The following is a 27,292-nucleotide window of genomic DNA, read 5'->3' as shown; positions in this document are numbered from 1 at the left end:
CCCACTCCCATTAATGAGACCTCAATAAAGGTCGAAACTGTCTGGGTAGTGGCCCTTCCATTAATGCATAGCATTATACATGTCCGCAAGGAGATGTGCTTTGCATTATGGGAGATACTAAGACAAGGAGTAATGAAAGCTTGGTCCATCTTTGCTAAGAGTTGCCAACAGATGTACCACCTTGCATCAGTCCTGAAGATATTTGCAGGTGCAAACCTTGTTTGTCTGCACTTGGATAAAGGATTAAACTAAATTTATTATAGTCTAACCAAGTGCAAAATAAACTTCCATCTTTCTCTAAATCCAGAGTAATTTAATAATAAGGTGGTACATCCTTTGGCAACTTGTATAGGTAAATATGACCTCTCCGTTACTTCTGCCTTAGTATCACCACTTCTGGGTCTGCTTCCCATTGATGAGACCTCAATAAAGGTCGAAACTGGTCTGGGTAGTGACCCTTCCTTAATGCATAGCATTATACATGTCTACAAGGAGATGTGCTTTGCATTATGGGAGATACTAAGACAAGGAGAGATGAAAGCTTGGTCCACCTTCGCTACAAGTTGCCAATAGATGTACCACCTTGCCTCAGTCCTGAAGATATTTTCAGATGCAAACCTTGTTTGCCTACACTTGGATAAAGGATTAAACTAAATTTATTATTGTCAACCAATCCAATTGAATGTTGTCATGAGTTGAGAAATTACTATATCCGATGGCTTTATTACAAACAGCTATTACACGTTTCCTAGAACTGAAAATTTGAAAGAGGATGTTAGGAGAAAAATGCTAATTGTTTTTTCTTTTGCTTGTGCAGTATAGCATCTGTTGAGGTTGCAAAGTTTTTTAACAGTATAGAGACATTTTTATTCTAGTCTTTGGAAACAACAGACAGTAAAAAAATATCTATTCCTGAATAAAAATGAATATGCTGTATTATAAGATGTTGTTGATCTACAACAAAATACCAGCATATATAAGATTGATAAGACAGAAGAACCGCTGATACTAAAAAAAAAAAATAAATAAAAAAACTAATGAATATAGGATTCCTGAAAGTGTGGATAATTCCGATAATGATCGGATGTTATGTATACTGAGTCTCAGTAAACAAAATAAAATTCTTGGAAAAACGAGAGCGAACTCTACACAAACCAGAGAAATATACATAACATGTGCAACAAATTTTACGAGATGATTTGCTGCTCCATCAAACCTTATTTATTCCTGCAATACTTTCTTTCATAATTTTTTTTTTTTTTTAATTATGCCATCATAAATTCACTTATTCATGTTTAAAATTTATAGGATCGTGCTATTCACTCTACCCAGCAACTTATAGGACACATATATCACAAATGATAATTATTAATTATTCATTTACCATTAACAAAAGTGTTTCTATTCACACTTATTCCTTCCTATTCTCACATGTCTTATAAATGATGGTTCATATATTTTCACCTTTGAGTATTTCAAATATACCAACCAAATATAGCATTCTCCTTCATTGTTGTTTTCTAATCAATCATAAAACAGATTGTTCCCCGACTCTACGCAGAAGTATTCAAAGTTATCCTGCAATTAATTACACTGGACCAATTAAGATGAATGCTGATGCGCTATGCCCTCTCAAAACTTTCATACATTGATAAAATGCAATCCCACAGTCACGTTCGCAGGGGGGGGGGGGGCAGGACATCCGCCCCTGGATCGATTAAAAAATTCCACAAATTATAATCATAAAACTGATTGAGATATGTAATCTTACACCCTCGACCCTGGGAATGCTTTGTCTATTTAAAATTTATTATGGGTTGGCCTGTTGCGGGGTAGCCATAGAATATGTGTTTTATTGCAGTAATAAAACACGTGTTCCTGTTTTTGGTTCATCTTTTTCTGATTTGTGAACAGTGAACAGTTAGTCTGCCCTCTGTCTAGTAAGTTACAGAGTGAAGTGTGAATTGTAAATTTATAGGGAAACAAATTTAAACTAAAAATAAATTTTTAAAAGGTAAGTGTGTATGTAATTTAATATTATTTTACTTGTTAGTTTTATGATTTTTTTGCTTTTAAACTGAAATAATTTAATTTAGGATTAATTAATTAGTTGATTTTTAATAAAATATGCCAGTCAATATTTTAATATATGAAATTGTGCTATTAACTATTAATTCTGAATATCTCCCCCCCTCCCCAAGAATTAAAGATCATTAAAATCGATGCAAAATGAAAATAATGTATTTATAGTTTACATCGACAAATAATTACATAAAAAAAGCTAAAAGATGTTTATTTATGTAATTATTTAACTAAATTAATAATTATAAAAATTTACTGATGTAATTATTTGTCTCCAAGCCCCCCCGGAAAACATAACAGCACACCCAACCGAAATGATCATGCAACGCCACTGGTGTGTGTGTGTGTAAACACACCTTCTACAACAATTCATATTCTCGGCAAGTAAAATTTTTTTTCTGACCTGTAGATTTAAATTGCATTTCTGGAGACTTCATTACAACAACCCCAAACACAAAATTGACCTCCTAGCATCATTTTTGTCTTCAAACTTTGTATAGTCAACTTTATCAAATCACCTCCTACAGTAGAGAGAAAGTCCCCTCTGGACTTCTGCCAGAAAAGATGTCAAAAGAATCTTGAATAGACTTAGATACCCAAAAATATCATTTGGTTTAAAGGCTTCTTCTTCCACCTTAGGTTTGTTAAAACACTGTTTATTGCACTCCATTTTTCAACCATTTTCATAGTCATCCAAATTGTCTTCTAGTTCTCTGTCATTCTTTTTTGAATTCTACTGAACATACTTTTGCCATTCCTTTTTCCTGTTTGCTACACATTAAGTTAGTGGTTATAAGGCACAATGCGTATATGTCTTTATTTCTGATCTTAATGAATTCACCTTTACCCACAATTTTCGTAAGTTTATTGCTGTAGTACTGAAGGCACTTGTAAAGTTTTTCAAGCACTGGAATAATCCCACCTTTCTTGGAAAATTTAGAGATTAGGATCTCCTTTGAATTCTTCATAAGTCAGAGTTCCTCTTAAAGTATGTTATGAGTGAAAGAACTCCCTACTAGCCTCATACGTGTGAGTGTGAGGAGTTGTATGTCGCTCCACTTGCCCATCCCTCTAAGCTCCTCAACGTGTTCGAAAAATGCATGCACATCATCATCTTCTTCTCCAGAGAACTTGTGGATATAATTGCTGAGGGTTAATTGTTCGGAAAAATTCCGAATCATCTAATTCAGAACTCGTCAGAAGAGACAAACCTGCTATCAGCTTACAATCAACTAAATTTAACCTTTTCTCAATTTTTACGATTCCAATAACTGCTTGACTGCCTAATGTGAGTTCAAAAACCAACTTACAGTGATTAAGGATCGATTCAATTAAATTTTTAGCGGCCCTAATTACATCCTGTCAACTGCACCATTGTTATGTCGTGTTTTCTCTCTAATTTCTAAACTTATATACCTCACTAATTTCTATTATCTTTTCTAATGTATAGCCTAACTTGATTCTACCTAGGGATATTTCCTTTTCAGATACTGGCAAAATTTGTATTATGCTGCACCAGCCAGTATCCTATAACAGGAAATAATTCAAGCTCAGGGAAATATTCCTAGATTCATTGGCTTACATTCTAATATACGCTTCACATACAGTTATATAGATTTCGGTACTTTGCAGTCGTGACCTATAATCTATTCTTAAATATATACATATACCCAATATTCTTCCCGCTAAGGTTCTAATTTCATAAGTGGTAATTTGATATCTCGAATTCAGGCATATGCAATAAAACATGTTTATTGGAACTAAAAGACAAGTACAACAAAATTGAATCAAAATACTAAAACTTCTAAATCTCTTGCTAAGTTAAATCTCATTCTAAGATAGATAAACAATTCTAAATTAATTAAAATGCACCTAGACAGATCAAGATATTAAGAAGTTTTAGTATTTTGATTCAATTTTGTTGTACTTGTCTTTTAGTTCCAATAAACATGTTTTATTGCATATGCCTGAATTCGAGATATCAAATTACCACTTATGAAATTAGAACCTTAGCGGGAAGGATATTGGGTATATATATATATATTTAAGAATAGATTATAGGTCACGACTACAAAGTACCGAAATCACAATTAAGGTTAACTACTGAATAAAATACACTTATCATTTCAGTGACATTCAATTTGATTCGTTCCTGACAATTCCTTGTCCCTGAGAACTAGCTGTTTCAAAATACGAAATCTTATCAAAGTTCTCTAAAGGATTGTCCACATTACTTAATCAAACACAAATTTCTATCTTCTATCACTTCTGTAACATATAACAATGATCTCTACATTACCCAGTTCTTTCCGAAGGTCTACTAACTACCACATGTTGTTCTGGTCATCCTTCGATTGGCAATCTCAGCTTTTGGCTATGTTGTCCTTTCTACAGCTGCCGGACATGAACTAATTTCTGCTGCGACTAAGGGCTATCTCTGCTCCTTTCCGATGGGACATCCAGTGACTGGCACGATCCTGCATAGGCTGATGATTCACGTACAGCTCTGCGTGGAATCTTCTCCAGCATAATCAGGAAAGCGGCCCGCTGTCCGAAATCATTGCACCCTGGCTCGTCACTTCTCCAACCACCGGTCAAGAATCCTCGAGATGAAAATCCGGAAAAAAAGCCCTGCAATATGGTGAGCATTTTCTTATATTCTGTGTTCGAGCGCCCTCTTTTTGCTGTGTCCCTTTTCGCATGACCCTTTACTTTTAATGCCCTTAAGTTGATCCTTTACTCACTCCCTTTTGCTGTTAGGTGCTGTTTTCGTGGAAAGCGCACTTACGTCACTTTCCACCTAAGCTGTAGCCTCCAGTGTTACGATCGATATGTGCAGTTCAGACGCGACCTTTAAAGTGTTACTCATTACCTGTCTGGCGACTTACGTTATTTTAGATAGCTTAATAGGATACAAATTTAAGCTAATATTTCTTTTACACAGAATCACTAATTTGACATAATTCTCTAATTTAGTCTTCTGTTTGACAACAAATATTTCTAATACATTACACATATTAATGCACATTCTCATATACAACAAAGAAGGTCTTTCTTACTTTCTGCTGGTGTGCAGGTATTATCTTAAATTAGTTACATTTTTCATGTTAGATTCTGAATGAAGAACTTCTTAGAAAATCCTCCATTCAGGATCTAACAGTAGCAAGTAAGAGGGAAAATAACTATGGTAGAATGACGTTAAACAATGCTCATGGTAGGAAGCTGACTGAACTAAAATAAATAGTTCAGTTGCTGAGAGATCAATCTGCAAAGGATCAATCTGCAGTAGCTGATGTTACAGAGATGCATATCAACTTTGAGGTAGATGAACAGGAGGTGTTCAGCATATTAAAAATATGAATATGGACACAGCAGTGGGACTGGATGGCATATCAGCCCATGTACTACATGAATTTGCAAGAGAATTGGCATTGCCTCTGATGAAGTTGTTCAATCTGAGTCTCAGCTCTGGCAGGGTTCCAAAGGAGTGGAAAGAGGGTAAAATAATACCATTGCATAAAGGTGGCTCCAAGACAGAGATAGCAAACTACAGACCAATTAATATATCAGGAGTGGTTGTTAAAGTACTGAAAAAGTTGGTGAATAGGGATTGGCTTTGTAAAGGGTAGGTCCTGTCTTAGTAACTTATTCACATTTTATAATAAAGCGGCAGAAGAACTGGATAAAGGGGTAATGGCTACACCATGATACTGCTCGATTTTGCCAAGGCATTTGACAGAATACTACATGAAAAACAATTACAAAAACTGGAGCAAATGGGAATGGATATGAGTCTAGTAGCATGGATGGAGGGGGGGACTGACAGACAAACACCAGGAAGTAGTATATGGTGGAGTGGAATCTAAGAGAACAATGGTGTCTAGTGGTGTACCTCGGGTTTCGGTACTAGGACTGAAATTACTCTTTATTTTGTATATCAATGACATAAAGAAAGATTTAAGATAGGATATTCAGTTGTTTGCTGATGATGCAAAATTGGGGAGAGCAATACTTGATAAAGGTGATGTAGATATCCTGCAGGATGATTTAAATAAATTGGCATTGTTTAAGCCAATTTTACATTTTGCAACATTGTTTAATGTTGCAAAATGTAAGGTTATGCACTTTGGATTGAAAAGGTTGCATATGATGTATCATATTGATGGTATGGGATTGCAGGAAATTGATGAAGCTAGGGACTTGGGGATAATGGTGGACAAAGAGTTGAAGTTCAGAGGGTAAAATAGCTCAAAGAATTATGTGGATGTGGAAAAACATGCTAACAAGTAAACATAAGGAAGTTATTATCCCTCTTTATAAGACTATGATTCGGCCACATCTTGACTACTCTGCACAGATTTGGTCACCTGGGTTTCTTGGGGATCAGGAGGACAAGTGACCAAACTGGTGACAGCTCTGTGGAATACTCTCTATGGGGATAGGTTGAAGGTTTGTGGGTTACAAAGTTTAGTGATAGGCATAATGATGGAAGCTTTTAAGTTATTACAGGGGTTTTATAAAATTGGTGCAAGTTTTTTCAAAAATGACAAATAGAGAACTAGGGACCATTGTGGAAGTTATGTAATAGTGTGGTTAGCAGGGATGTGCTGACTAGATTTTTTTCATGGAGAGTGGTGAGTGAGTGAAACAGATTGCCAGTATTGGTTGTGAATTCCCTGATGGTGAATGGATTCAAGGAGAGGTATGATACAATTTGATGAGTTTCTGGACTCTACAGAGATGCCATAAAATAATAATAATGTTTAGTATTTTGGCTAGCTGATCTTTCTTTTCCCATATAAATTTACTTAATTGGCTGCCCACTAATCAGGTTTGTTTATTTTATTATCTATTTCCAAATGAAACTTGCCATCTTCATTAAAAATTGTGACTGAGTAGCTGAAATATTTTACTTGTCCTATAGATTCTTCCATTGAGAATGCAGCTGATTTTCTATATTCTTGTCAGCTTTCAATTTAATTCAATTTAGTTAAAACATTAGTACTGGATTTATTTAGTTGCACATCATCTGCACAGCATAAGGAGTCAAAGGAGTCAAACTGAATATTTCCAATCCTGTTATTTTTAATTCCACCTTCTTTCGTAATATGATTTACGGAGATGAAGAATAACAATGAAAATAGCAGCATCCTTGTCTTCCACCTGATTTTACATCAGTTTTCCTGCATTTCTTTCAGTGTATATATATATATATATATATGTGTGTGTGTGTGCGTGTGTGTGTGTGTGTGCGCGCATGCGTGCGTGTGTGTAATGTCCCGATTTCATCATATAACTGTAGCATTTCTGAACAGCTCTTTTTTTGGCACCTTATGATATGCCATTACAAATTTACAAAAGGCCCCCTCCCCCCATTATGCAAATTGTTTTTCAGAATAAAGCTTCAAAATGGAAAAAAATTCCCTCTACTTCCACATGAGATTGGCCAGCTCGCCATTAATTGAAAAAAGTCCAGTGAAAGATTACTCTCACTGTGACAAGAATCAAATTCTAATCCTTTCCAAGTGAAATTTCCAAGAAAAAATATTTTCATTTTTTTATTTTTTTACATAATCTGGAAGCCTTGCTCTAGAGACAAATATGGAAATTTTTGCAACCATTTCAGACAAGTGAAAGACACATGTCCCATTATCCTTCCAACTGCAGTATAGAGATGCTTCATCTATCATGGAAGAAAGATCAATTTCAGGTTTCTAAAGTTTTTTTTTTTTTTAACCAATTATAGATATAAATTCCCGACCTTGAATATTCTCTACCTATTCTGCCACCACATTATCCCATTTAACAAGTGTGCATGTGTGTGTGCATATATATATATATATATTTTTTTTTTTTTTTTTAATGTGACTCACCTACAAAAAATTGAACCAATGGTATAATTTGGTATAATTTTTTGCAGATGAAAAGCCCTTTCTGTCATGTGTAAGCAAAGATATTTTCATTTTTTTATATTTTTTACATAATCTCGAAGCCTTGCTCTAGAGACAAATATGGAAATTTTTGCAACCATTTCACACTACCAACAAGTTTATCTCTCACCTAAAGACAATCACAAACAGCCACGTCCAGATGGGATTCACAGCTTCGGCCAGCTGAATGAAGAGTGGGTATGCTAACTGCTTGGCTAATCTGAATATTATTCCAGACATTAAGAATACTTGTATTTTCAGTTTTTGTCACCTTTCTCATTTGTGATTCCTTTTACAGTTGTTTCCACTTTTTTTTTAGCTTTTTCAATAACCTGCAGGACATTTTGTCACTTAATATTTACTTCGATATTCTTATGAAAGTCTTTCCATGACTTCTATTTTGCTACTTTTTTGCACAAAACTTGGCTTTCATTCATTTCTCTCTGAATTCCCTAATGATAACTGCTAACTTAACAGGAATTTTCAATATGATTTCTTCTTCTTCCAGGATGATTAACTTCTTTAATCCACCATGAAGTTAATTTTTTTAATATCTTTGCAAACAACTTCCCCAAGCCTCCCTTGGATATAATAATCAATGTCTTCTTCAGAATTCCTCCCCCCCCCCCAAATACTTGGATTTTTTCTTGAATAATTAGTATATTTCCATCCACCCTGTGTAAGCTGCTTGACTATTCTTTTTAAAAAAAATTTCCATACATATTTCCTTCCAGGATGATTAACTTCTTTAATCCACCACGAAGTTCATTTTTTTAATATCTATAGATATATATATATATATATATATATATATATATGTGAAGTGCTAACTTAAAAAAAATGAGACATCTGTTTTTTTTTTATTTTCATTTATTTATTTATTTTTTTTTTTTTGTAAGTGATCTCAAAAATGGCTTCATTGAGATCACTTACTGCTGCTTAAATTTGAACAATACCAGAGATTTTGAAAGTGATGAATTATAATGATATCAGGCTCTAGAAAATTATGGAAGTACTTTAAAAATGAAAAAAGCAATAAATTAACTTATATACGTTTGGTTGTTCTTGTAAAGTTGTCAAAAATGGAAATGTTTTCCCTTTCTGCAGTTAGCGATTCATATACACTGAGTGAAAAGTTCATAAATTGAATAAGTTTTGTTATATAATTAAATTATATTAAAACATAAATATGTAAATGTTGTTCGTATTTAGTAATGTAGTTGTATGTTTGACATTACTATAACTGCCAAGTGGTTAAGCGGTAGCCATGAAAAAGAGACTTAGGTGTATTTAAATTGTCAATTTACTTACCATATGTTGTATTCCTTAGGGAATTATATTCAAATGTTGAGTGTGTGTGTAGTAGAATTCCTCTACTATACACTCTGACAACTTGCAAACACTAGTAATTGGAGCCATTCTGTCACTTGAGTTTCACTTTGAATCTCAGTAATGGGCATATGCATTAGCTGTAAATCTTTAGTACTACTGTAAATGTATTAATTAGATGAGCTGCACTGGATCCACATTAAAAGAAATATCCCTTTCATAACAATGAAGGAATTTATATATTCTAGTATGACATGAGAAATACAGTGAAAACGGGGTGTCAAAATGTAAAATATAAAAAATTTGGAATATTTTAATTAATGTTCTGTAGAACAAGAATAAAACTAATTGAATATTACAAAATAAACATGTATATGAAACTAATTTACAAATCTCCACTTACATTTTCAGAATTGTCAACAGCATATTCTAACAAAGCAAAATTTCTAGCAGTATGCATCAAAGTCTAAAAGAAAGAAAGAAATCAATAAAATTATGAATATTTTATTTATTAACTATTGCATATAAAAAATGGAGTCAGAGCTTTTATTTACACAATATTTGTTAAAAAAACACCTCACTGTAAGATTATTATTATTATGAGAGACCTCCAGGGAGTCGAGGGAGGCCACATACTACACACACCAGCTATCATACTTATTCTTGAATTCATCCACACTGCTAGCACTCACAACATCCAATGGCAATCCATTCCAATCATGCACCACCCTCTGAGAGAAAAATCTAGCCTTCACACCCTTCATTCTCAGCTTCCAAGGATGCCCTCTCATCCTTTCTCCACCCTCCATAAATTGAAAAATTCCATCAATTGAAATCCTGTATGACCCTTTCAGAAGTTTGTAAGTCTCAATCATATCACCCCCTCTCTCTCTCCTGTTTGCTAGTGTCTGCAGTCTACAAATTCTCAATCTGCCTTCATAATCAGTATTCCACACTCCTGATATCATTTTTAACACTCTCCTTGTACCCTCTCCAATATATCAGAATCACAACGGAAACCAGGGGACCAGACTTGCGCACAATAGTCCAAGTGAGGTCTTATCAAGGCCTTGTAAAGAGGCAAAATAACATCCTTATCTTTACATGTAAGCGTTCGTTTCAGCATTGCAATTATCTTTTGAGTTGTATTTGCAATCTTTGTACATGGCCCCTAAACTTCAACTTCATATCTATTAACACTCCAAGATCCCTAGCCTCATCAGTTTCTTCTAGCCTAATCCCACCAATATAATATGACATTGGATATCTAATAATGCTGAAGTGAATGACTACATTTACTGACATTGAACTGACACCCATTTTCCCATGCCCACAATTCCAGCCTATTCAAATCATTCTGCAAAGACTGCATATCAGCAACATTCCTGATTACCCTACCTATCTTTGCATCATCAGCAAATAACTGTATGTCATTTGTCAAATCTTTCCCAATACCATTAATGTACAGATTGTATAACAGTGGACCAAGCACTGATCTTTGTGGTACACCACCTGTTACCTTAAACCTTGCAGACTCGGATCCCCAGTATACTACTTTTTGATATCTGTCAGTCAGCCATCCTCTTATTCATGCCAATATTGTATAACCCAAACCAAAATCCAAAAATATCATGGTGTATCCATTCCCCTTGTCTAGTTCTATGGTAACATTGTTATAGAATGTGAGCAAGTTGCTAAACATGACCTTCCCTTAGAAAACCAATATTGCTCATTGCTAGGTAGAGATTCACTATCAACCAATTTCTGAATGCAGGCCCTAACCAATTTTTGTAAAATCTTCACCACCACTCCTGAGATACTAATTGGTCGATAGTTGGATACATCAGTCTTTGCATCACCCTTGTGAAATGGAATTACCATACATTCCTGCAGAATCTTCCCTGTTCTGAGACTCATATTAAACATCCTGGTCAAAGAAATTGCCAGTTCAGCTAAACATTCTTTTAGCAAACGTGCTGATATTCCATCAGTCCCTATTGCTGAATTCTTATTCAGTTTGTGCAACAGCTCTAATACATTGGCCTCACACACCTGTTTCTTCATCTAGTGAAGAGGTAACAGTAAGCTCAATGTTGCGTTCATCACCAGACTAATAGCTTTTAACGAAATGGACACTCATTAACTGAACAACCGCTTCTGCATCTGTAACCCCTCATGCCATCTGGATTTAGAAGAGTTATTCTTTCATATTCATTCTTTCTTTTACTTGCAGCTTATTGATAGAATTCTTGTGGGTTGTCTTTAGCACGCAGAGCCAGTTTCTTTTCATAATCAGACTTTGCTTTTTGTACAACAGTTGCGACTATTCTAGACTGCTGCTTATAACTTTCATAACGGATGTCATGAAAATTATCTGAAGAAACCCTAAACCTTTTCAGAAAGAGAAGAGAAATGAAATGAGATCTTAACAAGAGAAGTAGATTAGAATTCTCAGGAACTATGTAAAACAATAAAGGCAGATATGATTGAGACATTCAAATTGCTAAAGGGTTTCTATAGGATTAATTCAGAGGATATTTTTGAGAACAGGACTGGTGGTGGGAGAACTAGGGGACATCTATGGAAGCTGGGCAAGAGTGTGGTTAGCAAGGGTGTTAGAGCTAGGTTCTTTACTTTTAGAGTGGTAAATAAGTGGAATAAGCTGCCAGAGTCTATTGTGGGTGCTATGACAGTGAATGAGTTCAAGGCAAGGTATGATAGATACTGTGAGAATGTCGAATAGTTGTGTGGACATGTTTAGGGCCTCCCTCGATGAGTCTAAGGACACCCTGGAGTCACCCATAATAATAGTAATAATAATAATAACAAAAGGATGACACAAGAAATTAGAAATTTCAGAACAAAGAAAATCAGAATTACAATAGAAAACAATATGAATCTAAAAGGAGTGAGAAGAGTTATCTATAGGTCAAAATAAATCAACAGCCCTTTTGACGAAGAACAAATCATAAGAAGAACAGAATCTTTCTACACCAAATTATATGATGATTACCAAGACTTAAACCAACATGAAAACAAAAATATAATACCCTAAATGAAAGAGGAAGAAATATGCCCTGATGGTTTTAAAAGAAGAAATTCACTATGCAGGTGGTAGCATGAGTAGTGGAAAGACACCAGGTGAAGATGAAATATTGGTAGAAGTTCTGAAAGCAGGTGAGGAACCAGTCATGATTATATTAAGTAAAATTTAAGACAAGAGAATAGCAAAGAGAGTTGGAATAATGCTATCAGTTTGTGCAAGTTTGTGAATTTTTGAAAAGAGAGACAGAGAAAATATTAAAAATTACTGCCCTATCAGCCTCTTTTCAATAATATACAAAATTTTTACAAAAATCATTAGCAACAGAATACAAAACAAACTAAATTTTTGCCAACCTCCAGAACAAGCAGGATTCAAAAAAAATTATATTATGGGGACAAATGATGTAAGTGGACATAAGGAGCATGTGAGGACAATTATCAGGAGGTTATTCAGAGGAGTGAAAGATAACAGTGTGGTGGGAAAGGTTGTCAATGTGTTGTCGAGGTATGACAACGATGAGTTGCAAAGGAGAGCCACAATTATGAATGTATGCTAGCGGAGCTGTATGAGGAGAAGGGAGTACAGTTTGTAGATGTATGGCATGTGTTTGAGGGAAGAATGAAATTATACAGGCATGATGGGGGTTGCACTTGAATGGCTTTGGAGTGAGTGCACTGGAAAAAAGTTGCTGGATTGAAGCACTCCGTGTGGAAGTACAGTATGTGTGATGCATGCAAGAGATCAGAAGCAAGAGATGAAGTGAAAAATCGAGAGTGGTACTGAATGGAGAGAAGTGTTTGGCAGTGAAAACAGTAATAGTGTGAGAGCTGAAGAGAGAATGGGAATGCAAGAGGAGAAGGGGGGGAATGGGGAGGAGAGCCTGATGAACACGGAGACAAGGCATAGGGAGAGTGAATGTTGAAAGTGGCAGTGAAGATGGAGTGGATGTGTATGAAGGTGGAGTATATTGCAATATTATTATTATTTCACACCTCCGGGGAGTCCAAAGAGGAGAAGTTGAGACTGAGCAGATATATGTGGTAAATGGTGATAAAGGTGATTGGGCAGGTGTAGTAGAGAAATCCAACCAACAAGTGGCTTGGATAGGTCTGGTTATAGACCTAAATAAGTGCTGTGTTTGTTTACAAATGCCAGAATTATCAAAAATAATGGAGATGAAATGGTTTCACTGATTGAGTTTATTCGCCCCAAAATCATTGGAATAAGTGAAACTTGGTTGAATGAAAATGATATTCTAATGGGAATAGAAATGGAAAGATACAGTATTTTTCACGAAGAGAAAGGGCAGGAAGGAAAGGGGGGGGGAATGATGTTGATCATAGCAGGGGAATTATGTCCACATAAAGTAGACATTAAAGAAGGAAATAGTGGCAATGGTTATGAGGCAGTGTTGTGTAATATGCTGGTAGACAGGAAGATATATTTAGCTGGATGTTGCTATAGGCCTGGAAGTGTGGAGGGTGGTAATGAAGAAATGTATAAACAACAAAGGAAGGGTAATTATTATGGGTGATTTAATTATGGCAGTATAGATTGGAATGAAGAGATAACATTTGGGAATAAGGAAAATGAATTTCTCAAGTTCTTGAGAGATAACTATCTCAAGCAGAACATAAAGGAGGGCACGTGAGAATCGAGGGTTTTAGATCTGATCATTTCATCAGAGGATGTAATTGCGAGTGGGGTTTCACACTTTCCTACAGCTGATGAGAGTCATCATGAAGTGATCATCTGAGTTGGGGCTAAATATATGCAAACTTTTGTGAGGAAAGGATATATGTGGAATTATAAGACTGGTGATTATGACAAGTTTAGGAGACAGCTTGGAACTATGGCATAGAACGAGGAGTTGGGCAGTAATGAAATAAATGCTGCTGGAGAACTGACAAAGAAATACATAACAGCATCATTTTGTGAATGTAATGTATTACGAAGGCCAAAAGGCTGAATAAGGTAGGTGTAAAATCAATGAATGAGGAGCTTAAGCATGAAATCTGGAAAAAGAAGATACTTGGAAGGCAGTACAAGATAAATAATGGTAATAATCAGTTATATGAAGAGAGAGAGAGAGAAAGAGTATAAAGAATACGCCAGGACAGTACTTAGTAAGGAAAACTAAAGTGTATTATGAGCAGAAATTGGAAAATTAGGCAAAGAATAGGACTTCTACTTGCCAGATATCCATAAAACTCTAGGGTTTGAGTTTTTTGGATATCTGGCAAGTAGAAGGAAGAATGATTATGGTAAGATTATGTTAATGAATGAAAATGGTAGAAGGTAACTGCTGCAGAAGACATTGTTGAGGTATATTCAGTGATCAATTTATAAGGTTATTTCATCCTGATCATGGTGGAATCATGAGGAACTTATGTGTAGAAGACATAGGAGAAGATGGCTTAATTGTGAGTGAGCAAAAGGTTGAGAAAATAAATAACCTTGATGACATATCACCACACATCTTAGGGAAATGTTCCAGGGAATTGGCAATAGTATTGGCATGCCTGTTTAATAAGAGTCTTACAACAGCACAGGTTCCAAGGGAGTGGAAGGAGGGTAAAATTGTTCCACTGCATAAAGGTGATGATAAGGCTGTAGGTTCAAATTATAGGCCAATATATCTGGAGTTGTGGTGAAGGTACTGGAGAGATTTGTGAGAAGTAGGATACAGAAATGGGTTGATAACAGCAGTATTCTCTGTGGTTATCAGCAAGGGTTTGTTAAAGGGAGATGATGTTTTACTAGCTTACTTATGTACTATAACAAGGCGACAAATATGTTGGACAGGGGAGATGCACATACAGTAGTGTACTTGGATTTTGCAAAAGCTTTTGATAGACCGCCACATGACAAACTGTTAAATAAATTGAAACAAATGGGATTGGATAACAGATTTCTGAGTTGGATTAGTGACGCTCTCAGACAAATATCAGAAATATGGGGATGCAGTATCATAAAAGAGGAAAGTCACCAGTGGTTTGTGACTGCAGAAGTTTATATTGGGATAACTGTTGTTCAATTTGTATGTTAATGATATTGGGATGGGTTTAATTAGTGATATGCAGATGTCTGCAGATGAGGCAAAATTGGGGAGAGCAATGCTGAGTCAAGCGGATGTTACGGCCTTACAGGAGGATTTGAATGGATTGCATGTATGTTGCAAAGTGTAAGGTTTTGAGATTTGGTAAGCAACAATGGGATGCAAAGTATACACTTGGTGGGAAAACTTTAAAGGAAGTAGAAGAGATGAGAGATCTAGGAATGATGGTGATCAAGGACATGAAATTCAGGGGCCACATTGCACAAGTTGTGAAGATGTCACATTGGATAATGGCAATGATGCGGAGGACCCTAACATGCAGAAATAGAGCGGTTATAATGTCACTGTATAAGGCCTTGATCACACCTCATGGATTATTGTGAGCAGATTTGGTTGTTGGGTTTTCATTATGACAAGGATATGTTGGGAAAAAGTCCAGAGAAGATTCACAAAGGTGGTTAGTGGTCTTTGAAATGTGCAGTATGAGGACAGATTGAGAGAATGTAAGTTGCGAAACCTCATGAATAGGAGGAGGGGGGGGGGTATGATTGAGACTTGTAAGCTAGTCAGGGGTTGTTATCAGGTTGACAAAGAAGAGATTTTTTCATAGAATGGGAGGGGGGGGGGGGTAGAACAAGAGGCCATTGCTGGAAACTGTATAAGGGTGTGAGAAGAGGAGTGAGGAAGAGGTTCTTTGCATGGACAGTGGTTGGTGAATGGAATGCATTACCTGAGTGTGTTGTAAATGTAGACACACTGAATCAGTTTAAATCACGGTTGAATGAACATTGTATGCAATAGTGTGTACCTCCCACAATGAGTCTTTGACTCCATGGAGGTCAGACGATGATTATGATAATAATAATTACAACACTATTGATCATATAAATTTATATGACAAATCATTGAAAAAACAAATGAATTCCAAAAACTCTTCTTTCTGGCATTTATTGATTTTGAAAAGGCATTTGATTCAATTTCAATATTAGCTATTTTAGAAGCCCTAAAAATCAAGGAATTGAAAAACTTTATATTGATATAGTTAGTCATAATATATATATATATATATATATACACACACACACACATATAAATTCAACTACATCTATAAAATCAGGAACAAATATGAAATTTCCTATAAAAAGAGGTAGTTAGCAGAGAGATGCCATTTTAACCTAAACTATTTACAGCTGCCCTAAAAGCAATTTTTAAAAATTTGGATCAGAAAAAGGGAGAAAAGACAGGAATTATAGGTAATGCAAAAGAATTAAATCACCTAAAATTTGGTGATTTCTTCTGCAGTAGTTCAACAAATGATCAATGAACTGACTGCAGAAAGTAAAAAGAAAGGCTTATATATAAACAAAGATACAACAAAATTAATGTAAAATAAATACATCACCAAAAAGCCAATACTAATGGAATAATACCAGGAAATTGACATAGTAACATTCTATGTTTACTGTGGACAAAATATCACAGCAGAGGGAGGCTGTGAAAAAGAAATTATTTGGAGAAGTCAACTTGGTTAGATAGCCTTTGAAAACACCATGAAGTGTTCAAAGAAAACATTCCAATCTGCCTTAGCCTTAGAAGAAAAAATATTCAATAGTTGTATGCTTCTAGTTATGACGTATGGAAGTGCAGTGTGGATTTTGACTACAAAATTGACCAATATGTTGAGGATAACCTAGAAGAAAATGGAAAGATCATTATTCGGTATTACCATTTTAGATAGAAAGCACAATACTTGTGTCAGAACTCAGACAGGGATGAGAGACATAACAGCCATTAAAAGATCCAAATGGCAATAAGTAGATCATACTGCAAGAAGTAACACTCAAAAATGGACCAAGTTGATATCTGAATGGCATCCTCACAGATGGAAAGAGGAGCTAAAGAAAGACCATGAGTCAGAGATAGATGTTGAAAGTATTTCCACTTGGTTATATTATAAATTAAGGATGCCAAGAAATTATATTCTCAGTTTAATCCTTTATCCAAGTGTAAGCAAACAAAGTTTGCACGTGACGTAACCTCACGGCTGGGCAACACTTGTATATAGAGGCTAGTGACTTCACATCACTTGCCTTAGTATCCCATAATGCAATATTACTTTGCTTACTACTTTGTATTAAAAATTCTACTTTGCTTACACTTGGATCGAGGATTAAACCAAGAATATAATTTCTTGGCATCTTTAATTTATAGTATAACCAAGTGAAAATCTTTCAACATCTATCTGTAATTCAGAGTATTTTAATAATAAGGTGTGACACCTTTTGGCTATTTGTATATGGAAAGTGATACCTTGATATCACTTCTGGGTCTGGCTCCCACTGACGAAACCTCAATAAAGTTCAAAACCAGTCTGAGTAGTGGCCTTTCCTATAATGCATAGCATTATACATGTCTGTAAGGATGTGTGCATTGCATTATAGGATATTAAGGCAATTAAGCTTCCCAAGAAATTATATTCTTGCTTAATCCTTTATCCAAACCTTCACTCTTCATAACAATTTCATGTGCAAACTTTGTTCGCTAACACTTGGATAAAATATTAAACAAGAATAGAATATCTTGGCAAGTATAGTTTAATTTATAATCAAGTGAAAAAAAAATTTCTACAATAATAATTTCTTCATGGCCAATTAATGGAGCAAAAAAAAAAAAAGTTTTCATTGCACAACAATTTGAAATTATATATATATATATATATATACATACACACACATACACATACATATAGGTGTTTTTTTTATTGTTGTTGTTTTGCTATAAGTGGACCATCTTAATGATGGTCCACTTATAGCAAATCTTAGCTCTATCACCATAGCTCTATTGTGCAATTCTTGGAACATGCAACTGATGACTGCACGAAGCTGATGACTGTCGCTACTCACGTAATGGTGAAGTGTTGCTGTCTCTTTCTTAAAAGCTATCTTCAAGTCACACACGGGAATAAACTTTTTGCAGCAACTGGTGAAAATATTTGCAAATGTTTTGTTTACTGATACTGTACAAAATTAGAGGATTGATGAGATGTTTAATGACAACTGTGCTAACCAAATTTCTATAGCTAGAATGATGAATCGGGTTAGTTAAATGGGTGAAGAAAATTATTAATAATGGAATTTAAAAAATGCCAGAGAGAATTACTTAAGAAATATGATTATTATTATTATTCAGGCCTCCATGGAGCCAAGAGACTCATCGGGGGAGATCCTTCCTAGGAAACACAAAGTCTATCATACTACTCCTTGAACTCATTGACTGTTCTTGCTCTCACCACTCTATCAGGCAATGCATTCCAAGGTCCCACCACCCTCCACACAAAGAAACCACTCCTCACCCTCTTGCTCACAGCTTCCTTTCGTACTTTCCAGGGATTGCCCCTTGTCATCGCTCCATCCCGCTGCTCCACCAAGTGAAAGAACTCCCCAGTGTCCACCGTGTAACTGCCTCTCAACAATAACCATATACATAAGTGGTACAAATCACATATAACAGACATTTTTACAAACATTTAAGAGTTAATTCATTAAAAATATATACATATTGTTAAGAGGATGCCTTTTATGTCAAATTTGTGTAAATAAAAAAATTGTTAGTTCAAATTATAATGTAAAGCATGGTGTAGTGCTAACTGGTATAGTTCTAAAACTGCATCTTTCTAACTCACAACATGGTGTGATACAACCAAATTTTGCAGCTTTAATTTTTATGAATTTTACCATGATACTAAATAATGCTAATATTATTTAGTATTACTACATGTTCATATTACCATATTACCAAGTTTTACAGAAGACAGGTCAACCAATCTCATATGGAGTATTTTTCTCCAACAAACAATGCGTACAAAATTAATAAGCAAAAGTGCAGTGCAATACACGGTTGGCCTAGCACAATAATCAAGTTCCGTGATGATGTCATTTGATAAAATAATTTCATTTGTGAAATTATTTTATCAAATGACATCATGCAACATTTGTGAATGTATGCCAACCTTCACTAGAGCATCTTCTCAGTCAACCTTATTCAATGACATTCAGTAGGAACCTTTGATAATTAGGAACTCATTCCTTATGCACACTCCTTAATATAAATATCGTAAACTGCTTGTTCACATGAGTATTTTAAATTATACAGTAATTATACTTCATGGCAGTGAAGTTGAAAACTGCACAAAAATCCTAATATATGCAAATAAGTAACAAAACACATAATTTGCAAAGGCATTTGACAGAATACTACATGGAACTCTGTTATGCAAATCAAAACAAATAGGGATGGATATGTCACTGGTTAAGTGGATAAGAGGGTGGCTGCTGGGCAGATATCAAAAAATGGTATATGGTGAGGCAGAATTTAGGCAAAAACAGGTGGCTAGTGGTGTGCCCACAAGGTTAGGTGCTGGGACCATTGCTGTTTAATTTGTATAGGAAATAACCTGAAGTTCAGTTCAGTTCTTTGCTGATGATGCAAAATTATGTAGAGTAATAGGAGTTAATCAAGGAAATGTGGAGAGCTTGCAGGATGATTTAAATAGGGTATCAGTATGGGCAAAAATAATGGATATCAGTTTAATATAGAAAAATGTAAAGTTATGCATTTTGGGAAAAATATATTACAACCCATGCAACACATTGATGGCACTGTACTCCAAGAAATAGATGAAGCTATTTCTAGATGAAATATAATAAGATATATATACAGGGTGTTCGGGATAAATTTGACATATTTATAATTAATTATATTTTTCCGTAAGTTACATGTATTAACACACACTTCTCTTCATTTAAAAGTTTGGACCCTTCTTCATTCATATACAAGATGTCAGAAAGGATGGATAGCTGGAACCCACCTGAATCATGGAAGAGAATAACTTGTATCACGATGATTCGTGCCCGCCATCAAAATAAGGATATTACGACTGCTGCCCAATGCTCCCTGAATACAGTAAAAACAATCAGGCATGAACTAGAGACTTGCAATGGTGACTACGAGGATGTAGCAAGAAGAAAGATCCCTAGCAGACGATCTGATTGCGTTCGTACAGCAGAATTCCTCGCAAATCTGCAGGAACAGGTGTTGAAGAACCCTGGCATTGGAATTCGGGCTTTGTTCGTGGAGTTGCTAACTGTAGTCAAGCCCTGGATAACAAGGGTAGCCAATGGTAGGCCGTATGTATGGCAGCAGGATTCGGCCCCTTGCCACACCTCTGGGAAAAGTCAAAAATGGTTGTCTGAAAATTCCTACGACTTCACCAGTCCAAATGTTTGGCCTCCAAACTCCCCAGACCTTAACCCCATGGATTATTTTGTATGGGGCGCAGTTGAAAAAGACACCAATCGCACTTCCAGTAATACAAAAGCCCAGTTAATGGATAAAATTAAAACAGTTTTTGCGGCCCTTCCCAGGGAGACTGTAGCATCAGCTTGTTCGAGGTTCCGAAGCAGAATTGAAGCTGTGATCGATGCTAATGGTGGTTATTTTGAGTAAATCTTGTTGATAGTATTGTAATTAACTCTGCCTGTAATGTTTTTTTTGTCAATTCATTAAATTTAATAGATACAAAGAAGATTTTCTTTTTCCTTACGAAACTGTCAAATTTATCCCGAACACCCTGTATATATATAAAATAATATATAATAAATTGATGAAAGAGCCTGTGTAGCTCAGTGGATGTGGCGTTTGCACACCACGGTGCTTGGCCGCATGAAGGAAGACTTGGTTTGGAGTCTAGTCGGCGACTAGAGGAAATTTTTCTAAGCCTTTTTTCGACCGGTTCCCAAGTTAGTCGATCTCTGGCACGGGCAAGCAGGTTTTTCCTCCCGGAAACTCGGGTTTTTTGTCCTGTAAACTCAAGAAAATCGACCGTAGAACCCCACATTATTTCAGACATTAAATACAGGGTGTTCGGGATAAATTTGACAGTTTCGTAAGGAAAAAGAAAATCTTCTTTGTATCTATTAAATTTAATGAATTGACAAAAAAACATTACAGGCAGAGTTAATTACAATACTATCAACAAGATTTACTCAAAATAACCACCATTAGCATCGATCACAGCTTCAATTCTGCTTCGGAACCTCGAACAAGCTGATGCTACAGTCTCCCTGGGAAGGGCCGCAAAAACTGTTTTAATTTTATCCATTAACTGGGCTTTTGTATTACTGGAAGTGCGATTGGTGTCTTTTTCAACTGCGCCCCATACAAAATAATCCATGGGGTTAAGGTCTGGGGAGTTTGGAGGCCAAACCTTTGGACTGGTGAAGTCGTAGAAATTTTCAGACAACCATTTTTGACTTTTCCCAGAGGTGTGGCAAGGGGCCGAATCCTGCTGCCATACATACGGCCTACCATTGGCTACCCTTGTTATCCAGGGCTTGACTACAGTTAGCAACTCCACGAACAAAGCCCGAATTCCAATGCCAGGGTTCTTCAACACCTGTTCCTGCAGATTTGCGAGGAATTCTGCTGTACGAACGCAATCAGATCGTCTGCTAGGGATCTTTCTTCTTGCTACATCCTCGTAGTCACCATTGCAAGTCTCTAGTTCATGCCTGATTGTTTTTACTGTATTCAGGGAGCATTGGGCAGCAGTCGTAATATCCTTATTTTGATGGTGGGCACGAATCATCATGATACAAGTTATTCTCTTCCATGATTCAGGTGGGTTCCAGCTATCCATCCTTTCTGACATCTTGTATATGAATGAAGAAGGGTCCAAACTTTTAAATGAAGAGAAGTGTGTGTTAATACATGTAACTTACGGAAAAATATAATTAATTATAAATATGTCAAATTTATCCCGAACACCCTGTATATTGTGTTAGGGTTAGGAACCACGAGATGGCGGCACATTTGAGCCGTCACTCTTCACTGTGTACCGCTTAATTAGTGATAGCCTTGGGCCATCTATCTCTGATTGGTACCAGTGGAGATTGAACTGCCCACTCAGTCTCCAAAAATTAGATAGGGCTAAATGGCCTTGCCTACTCCCGTATACTGGAATAAAAAGGCGTTAGCTGATTTTTTTTTTTTTTTTTTTTTTTTTTTAAATTGATGAAATAGATACAGATTTAGGGATGGTGGTAGACAGATGGTTTAGAGCAGCGTTCTTCAACCTTTTTACACCTGCGGACCAAGGAAAATAGGAGAAATATTTCGCGGAGAAGGCTAAGACAGAAATATAAACCAATGTTGATAGTCTTTTATTTATTAAATCCAATGTTATAAAATTACAATTTTTAGCTAGTGAGACATCTACTGCTGCTTAGAGGTTAGAAAATTTGATATACGTGGCTGGAGCGTTGTTTCTGAGAGACAAAAAAATTTTTGGCAGACCACAGGTTGAAGAACAAGGGTTTATAGGACATGTTGTTGAGGTAGCTCATAAGATTACTTGGCTATTGGAGAATACATTAACATGTAGAGATAAGGAAGTTATTCTTCTTTATAAGGCCACATCTGTGCTCAAAGTCTGGTCCCCCTGAGTTTCCTGGAGATGAGGAAGCGGTGGAGAAGATTCAGAGGGCGAGCAACCAAGATGATGAGTGGCCTGTGGAATGTTCCTTATGAGGATAGATTGAGGGTGTGGATAGCAGAAGTTAGTTGATAGGAGAAAACGAGGGGATATGATAGAAACGTTTAAGTTACTTAAAGGGATTATAGGATTGATGCAGAGGAAATGTTTCAGCACTTAACTAGATGGACAACGACAAGAGGCCATCCCTGGAAGTTGAATAAAGGTGCTATTAATGGGGGCGTGATTACTAGATTTTTTGCTTGCAGGATTGTGAATGAGCGGAATGGATTGACAGAGTCAGTTGCGAGTGTTTTATCCATTAATGGGGTCAAAGAGAGGTATGACAGATTTTGTTTTTAGTTTGGGTCTCCTGTTATGAGTCTTTGGACTCCATGGAGGTGTTGTACAATAATAATAATAATAATTTACAGTTGAAAAATATTATTCGTGGTCAGATTGCATGATCTGTAGGAGGAGGGTTAAGCAGTGCAGATGGCATATGGAGTAAAATGCCCTTCTGCAATGAGTCCATCCAGGTGTTGTAATAATAATAATAAGGTATGACAGATGATTGAAATATTTTTTTTAAATTATTCACTACACTGAAAGCGTTATTTATTATTATTATTATTATTATTATTTTAACGGTGTCGCCATGGAGTCAAAAGACTCATCGTGGGAGACCCGACATTGACACACTAACCATTATTTACATAATACCTGTCATACCTCTCCTTAAATTCATTCACAGTTGAAGCATTCACAACCACCTCTGGCAAAGCATTCCACCCATTCACAACCCTCCAAGTAAAAAATCTAGTCCTAACACCCTTGTTAACCACACTCTTACACAATCTCCAGGGATGGCCCCTCGTTCTCTCACATCCTGCACTGGTCTTAAGAATATCATCAGTATCAATCCTATAAAATCCCTTTAACAATTTAAATACCTCTATCATATCTCCTCTCCTACGTCTATCAGCTAGTTTTTGGAGCCCACAGATCATTAATCTATCCTCATAGGGAACATCCCACAGACCTGCAACAATCTTTGTAACCCGCCTCTGAATCCTCTCCACCACTTCCGCATCACCAAGAAATCCTGGCGACCAGATCTGTGCACATTAGTCCAAATGCGGCCTTATTAATACCTTATAGAGTGGAACAATAACTTCCCTATCCCTGCTTGTTAGTGTGTTCCTCAACAACTATGTAATTTGATGTGATGTTTTGGCAATCTTTGCAATATGCCCTTTAAACTTAAGTTCTCTGTCCACAATAACTCCCAAGTCTCTTGTCTCATCAACTTCCTGCAGTTCAGTTCTGTTAATATAGTAAACAGCATGCGATGTCATCCTCCCGAAGTGCTTCACCTTACACTCAGCCACGTTGAACTGACAGCCATTTACCTCAGTCCATACCGTCAGCCTATTTAAGTCATCCTGTAAAATATCCACATCATTTGAATTGATTATCGCTCTTCCCAATTTTGCATCATCAGCAAACAAGTGGATATTTCCATTCAAGGTATTTCCAATATCATTGATATACAAATTAAACAATAGAGGACCAAGAACTGAACCCTGAGATACACCACTAGTCACTTGCCTTTTCCTGGACTCAGCTCCTCCGTAAACCACTCTTTGATATCTGTCTACCAGCCATCCTTTAATCCAAATCACCATCTTCGGATCCAAACCCATTTGCTCTAATTTATGTAACAGAGTTCCATGTGGAATCCTGTCAAAAGCTTTTGCAAAGTCAAGCAGTATCACTGAGTAAGGATTTCCTTTATCCAACTCCACTGCTACTTTATTATAGAACGTAAGCAAATTACTTAGGCAAGACCTACCCTTCACAAAACCATGTTGCCCCTTATAAAGTATCATATTGCTGTCCACCCAGTCCTGAATTCTAATTTTAGCCAATTTCTCCAAAATCTTAACCACCACTCCAGATATATCGATTAGTCTATAATTTGCAACCTCAGTTTTAGAGCCTCCCTTGTGCAATGGAACTATTTTCCCCTCTTTCCACTCTACTGGCACTTTACCAGAACTGAGGCTTAAATTAAACATTCTGGTTAGAGGAGTTGCTAATTCTCTTGCACATTCTCGTAACACATGAGCCGATATGCCATCTAACCCAATGGCAGTGTTAGCATTAAGGTTCTTTAATATATTAAGCACCTCAATTTCATCTATCTCTATACTCTCATCAGTCAATGGCACATCTGACACTGCACTATCACTACAAAGATGGTACACTTTTGCAAAATGATCACTAAGCAACTTAACTATTTGATTAGCTTCAGTAATTTCCCTACCATCAACACTTTTTAAAGTAATCTTTCCATGATAGTCTTCCTTTTACTAGCCACATGGTGAAAGAACTCTTTAGGATTTCTTTTGGATTCATCAGCTAGCTTCCTCTCATAATTAGCTTTGGCTTTCCTTACCATACAGGTTACTCTCTTTGCCTGTACCTTATATTGCTTATTGCAACACTCATCACCTTTTTCTTTATACGTCCTCCACAACCTTTTCTTTATCTGCAACTCCTGTTTAATAGTATTATTCATCCATTTTACTCCTACTTGATTTCTCCTTCTGACTCTGAGAATACAGTCTGATACAGCTTTCTTCAAATACTCCTTGAGAATATCCCACGCACCATCAGCATCTCTCCCCTTGAATTTCTCATGCCATAATACAGCTGAAAGCTGACTTCTCAGCTTGCCATAATCACCAGCCTTGTAATTCCACATATACCCATTCTTAATAGAATATTCAGCACGTCTTTCAATCTCCCAGGTCAAGAACACATGATCGCTTTCCCCAAGTGGAGACATTGTAACTAAATTACTTATTGATATGTTCTCCGATGTTATGACCAGATCTAACACTCTAGAATCTCTTGTCCTTTCCATTACATGCCGTCTCAGGTAATTATCTCTTAACAACTGTATAAACTCCATTTCCTTTGTTCCTTGTGACCATTCCTTCCCCCAATCTGTGTCCCCAAAGTTAAAATCCCCCATAATAATTACTTGACCTTTACTCATCGTGCTAATTGGCCAATACATGCTATCTACATTCTCCCTTATTTCCCTTGGATTATAGCAAAAACCAATTACATATTTCGCCTTGTTAATCTCTATCTCACACCAAACAGCCTCTACATACCTGTCACAGTGAGGAGGTACTTCTATCTTTTTTGGCTTTAATGTTTCGTCTATCATTAATACCCCCCCCCCCATTCTGTCATCTCTGTCCTGCCTGAAAATACTGTACCCCTTACATTCAATAACAATAACAATATCATTCTTGGTTAGCCAAGTTTCGCTAATTCCTATAATTTTTGGCCATGTTGTACTAAGTAATGACAAAAATTCTTCACACTTATTCCTAATACTTCGAGCATTAGTATACATAAACTGCAATACTCCCTTCCTCCCATAATATCCCTGTGTGCGAATTACCCCACGCTGTATACTTTTTTTTTATACTTTATTTTTTTTTATGCTGTATACTTTATTTTATTTTTTCTATTTTGTCTTTTCTAATATGGTTACCGTTTTAATGACTTGAAATTTAAAAACAGTAAACGAAAAAACATATAAAGTGCGCTGTGAACACGTGTATGGCTTGTCAGGTTGATCGTGTTTCATTTTTCGCACGCTGCAAATTACTTTCTACTCATCGCAAACACTTAGCAAATGAAGAAGTAACAACTAATATACGTTTCGTACGACTTTTGTAAACAAATATTATAATTAATATTATTTAGTATCTACCTCGTTAGTCTTCGAACCACGAATAATCTGCCTAGCTAAAGAACCAGCAGCATTTACATTTACTTGAATCCTATCAGATAAACGCGCTTTTGATTCAACAAACAAGCTTCTAGCACTTGAAGCTGTACTTGGTGTTGTCATCGTGCTAAATGAACGATTACACCATTACTTGATTGCCGTGTATATATACATTTAAATAATCATAAGACAACAGGAATATATGCCTTACAACGCCTATTAAGTTCTAACATACACAGGCGTCTTACGAATAGACATCCCTAGTGGATGCCGGTACTTCCCAGGAGCTTATGTAAAAATTAAATATTTGTTTAAAACAAATCTTTAAACAATCAATAAACCCGCTAACTCCTTTTATTCTCCAAAGGAAGTAGGTGAGGTGGTTGTAGTCCTATTGGAGATTTATATCGCATATCTCTATATCTCTGCCCTTGAGGTTGATATCTGCAAATTACTTTCTACCCACCGCAAACACTTAGCAAATGAAGAAGTAACAACA

General features: G+C 36.1%; 1 protein-coding gene across 2 annotated transcripts in view; it reads right to left on the bottom strand.

Annotated features, from left to right (window-relative positions):
* The window catches only part of BORCS7 (BLOC-1 related complex subunit 7), a 93,684-nt gene extending 66,652 nt beyond the window's left edge, over positions 1 to 27,032 (bottom strand). For both annotated transcript variants that reach the window (XR_016548182.1, XM_090391102.1), the window contains exons 1-2: positions 26,776 to 27,032; positions 9,745 to 9,807 (exon numbers count right to left, since the gene is read on the bottom strand). Coding sequence is in view for 1 of the 2 variants with exons in the window: in XM_090391102.1 (XP_090247228.1) it covers positions 9,745 to 9,807; positions 26,776 to 26,916 (204 nt within the window). In the remaining variant the exon portion in view is untranslated. The remainder of the gene's footprint in view (positions 1 to 9,744; positions 9,808 to 26,775) is intronic.
* Positions 27,033 to 27,292: the final 260 nt, after the last annotated feature.

Source organism: Typopeltis vanoorti, chromosome 4, assembly GCF_054136105.1.
Source record: "Typopeltis vanoorti isolate ZY-2024b chromosome 4, IOZ_Tvanoo_1.0, whole genome shotgun sequence".
Classification (NCBI taxonomy): domain Eukaryota; kingdom Metazoa; phylum Arthropoda; class Arachnida; order Uropygi; family Thelyphonidae; genus Typopeltis; species Typopeltis vanoorti.
Note: the sequence above shows the minus strand (reverse complement) of the source record. Positions and strands in the feature narration are given on the sequence as shown.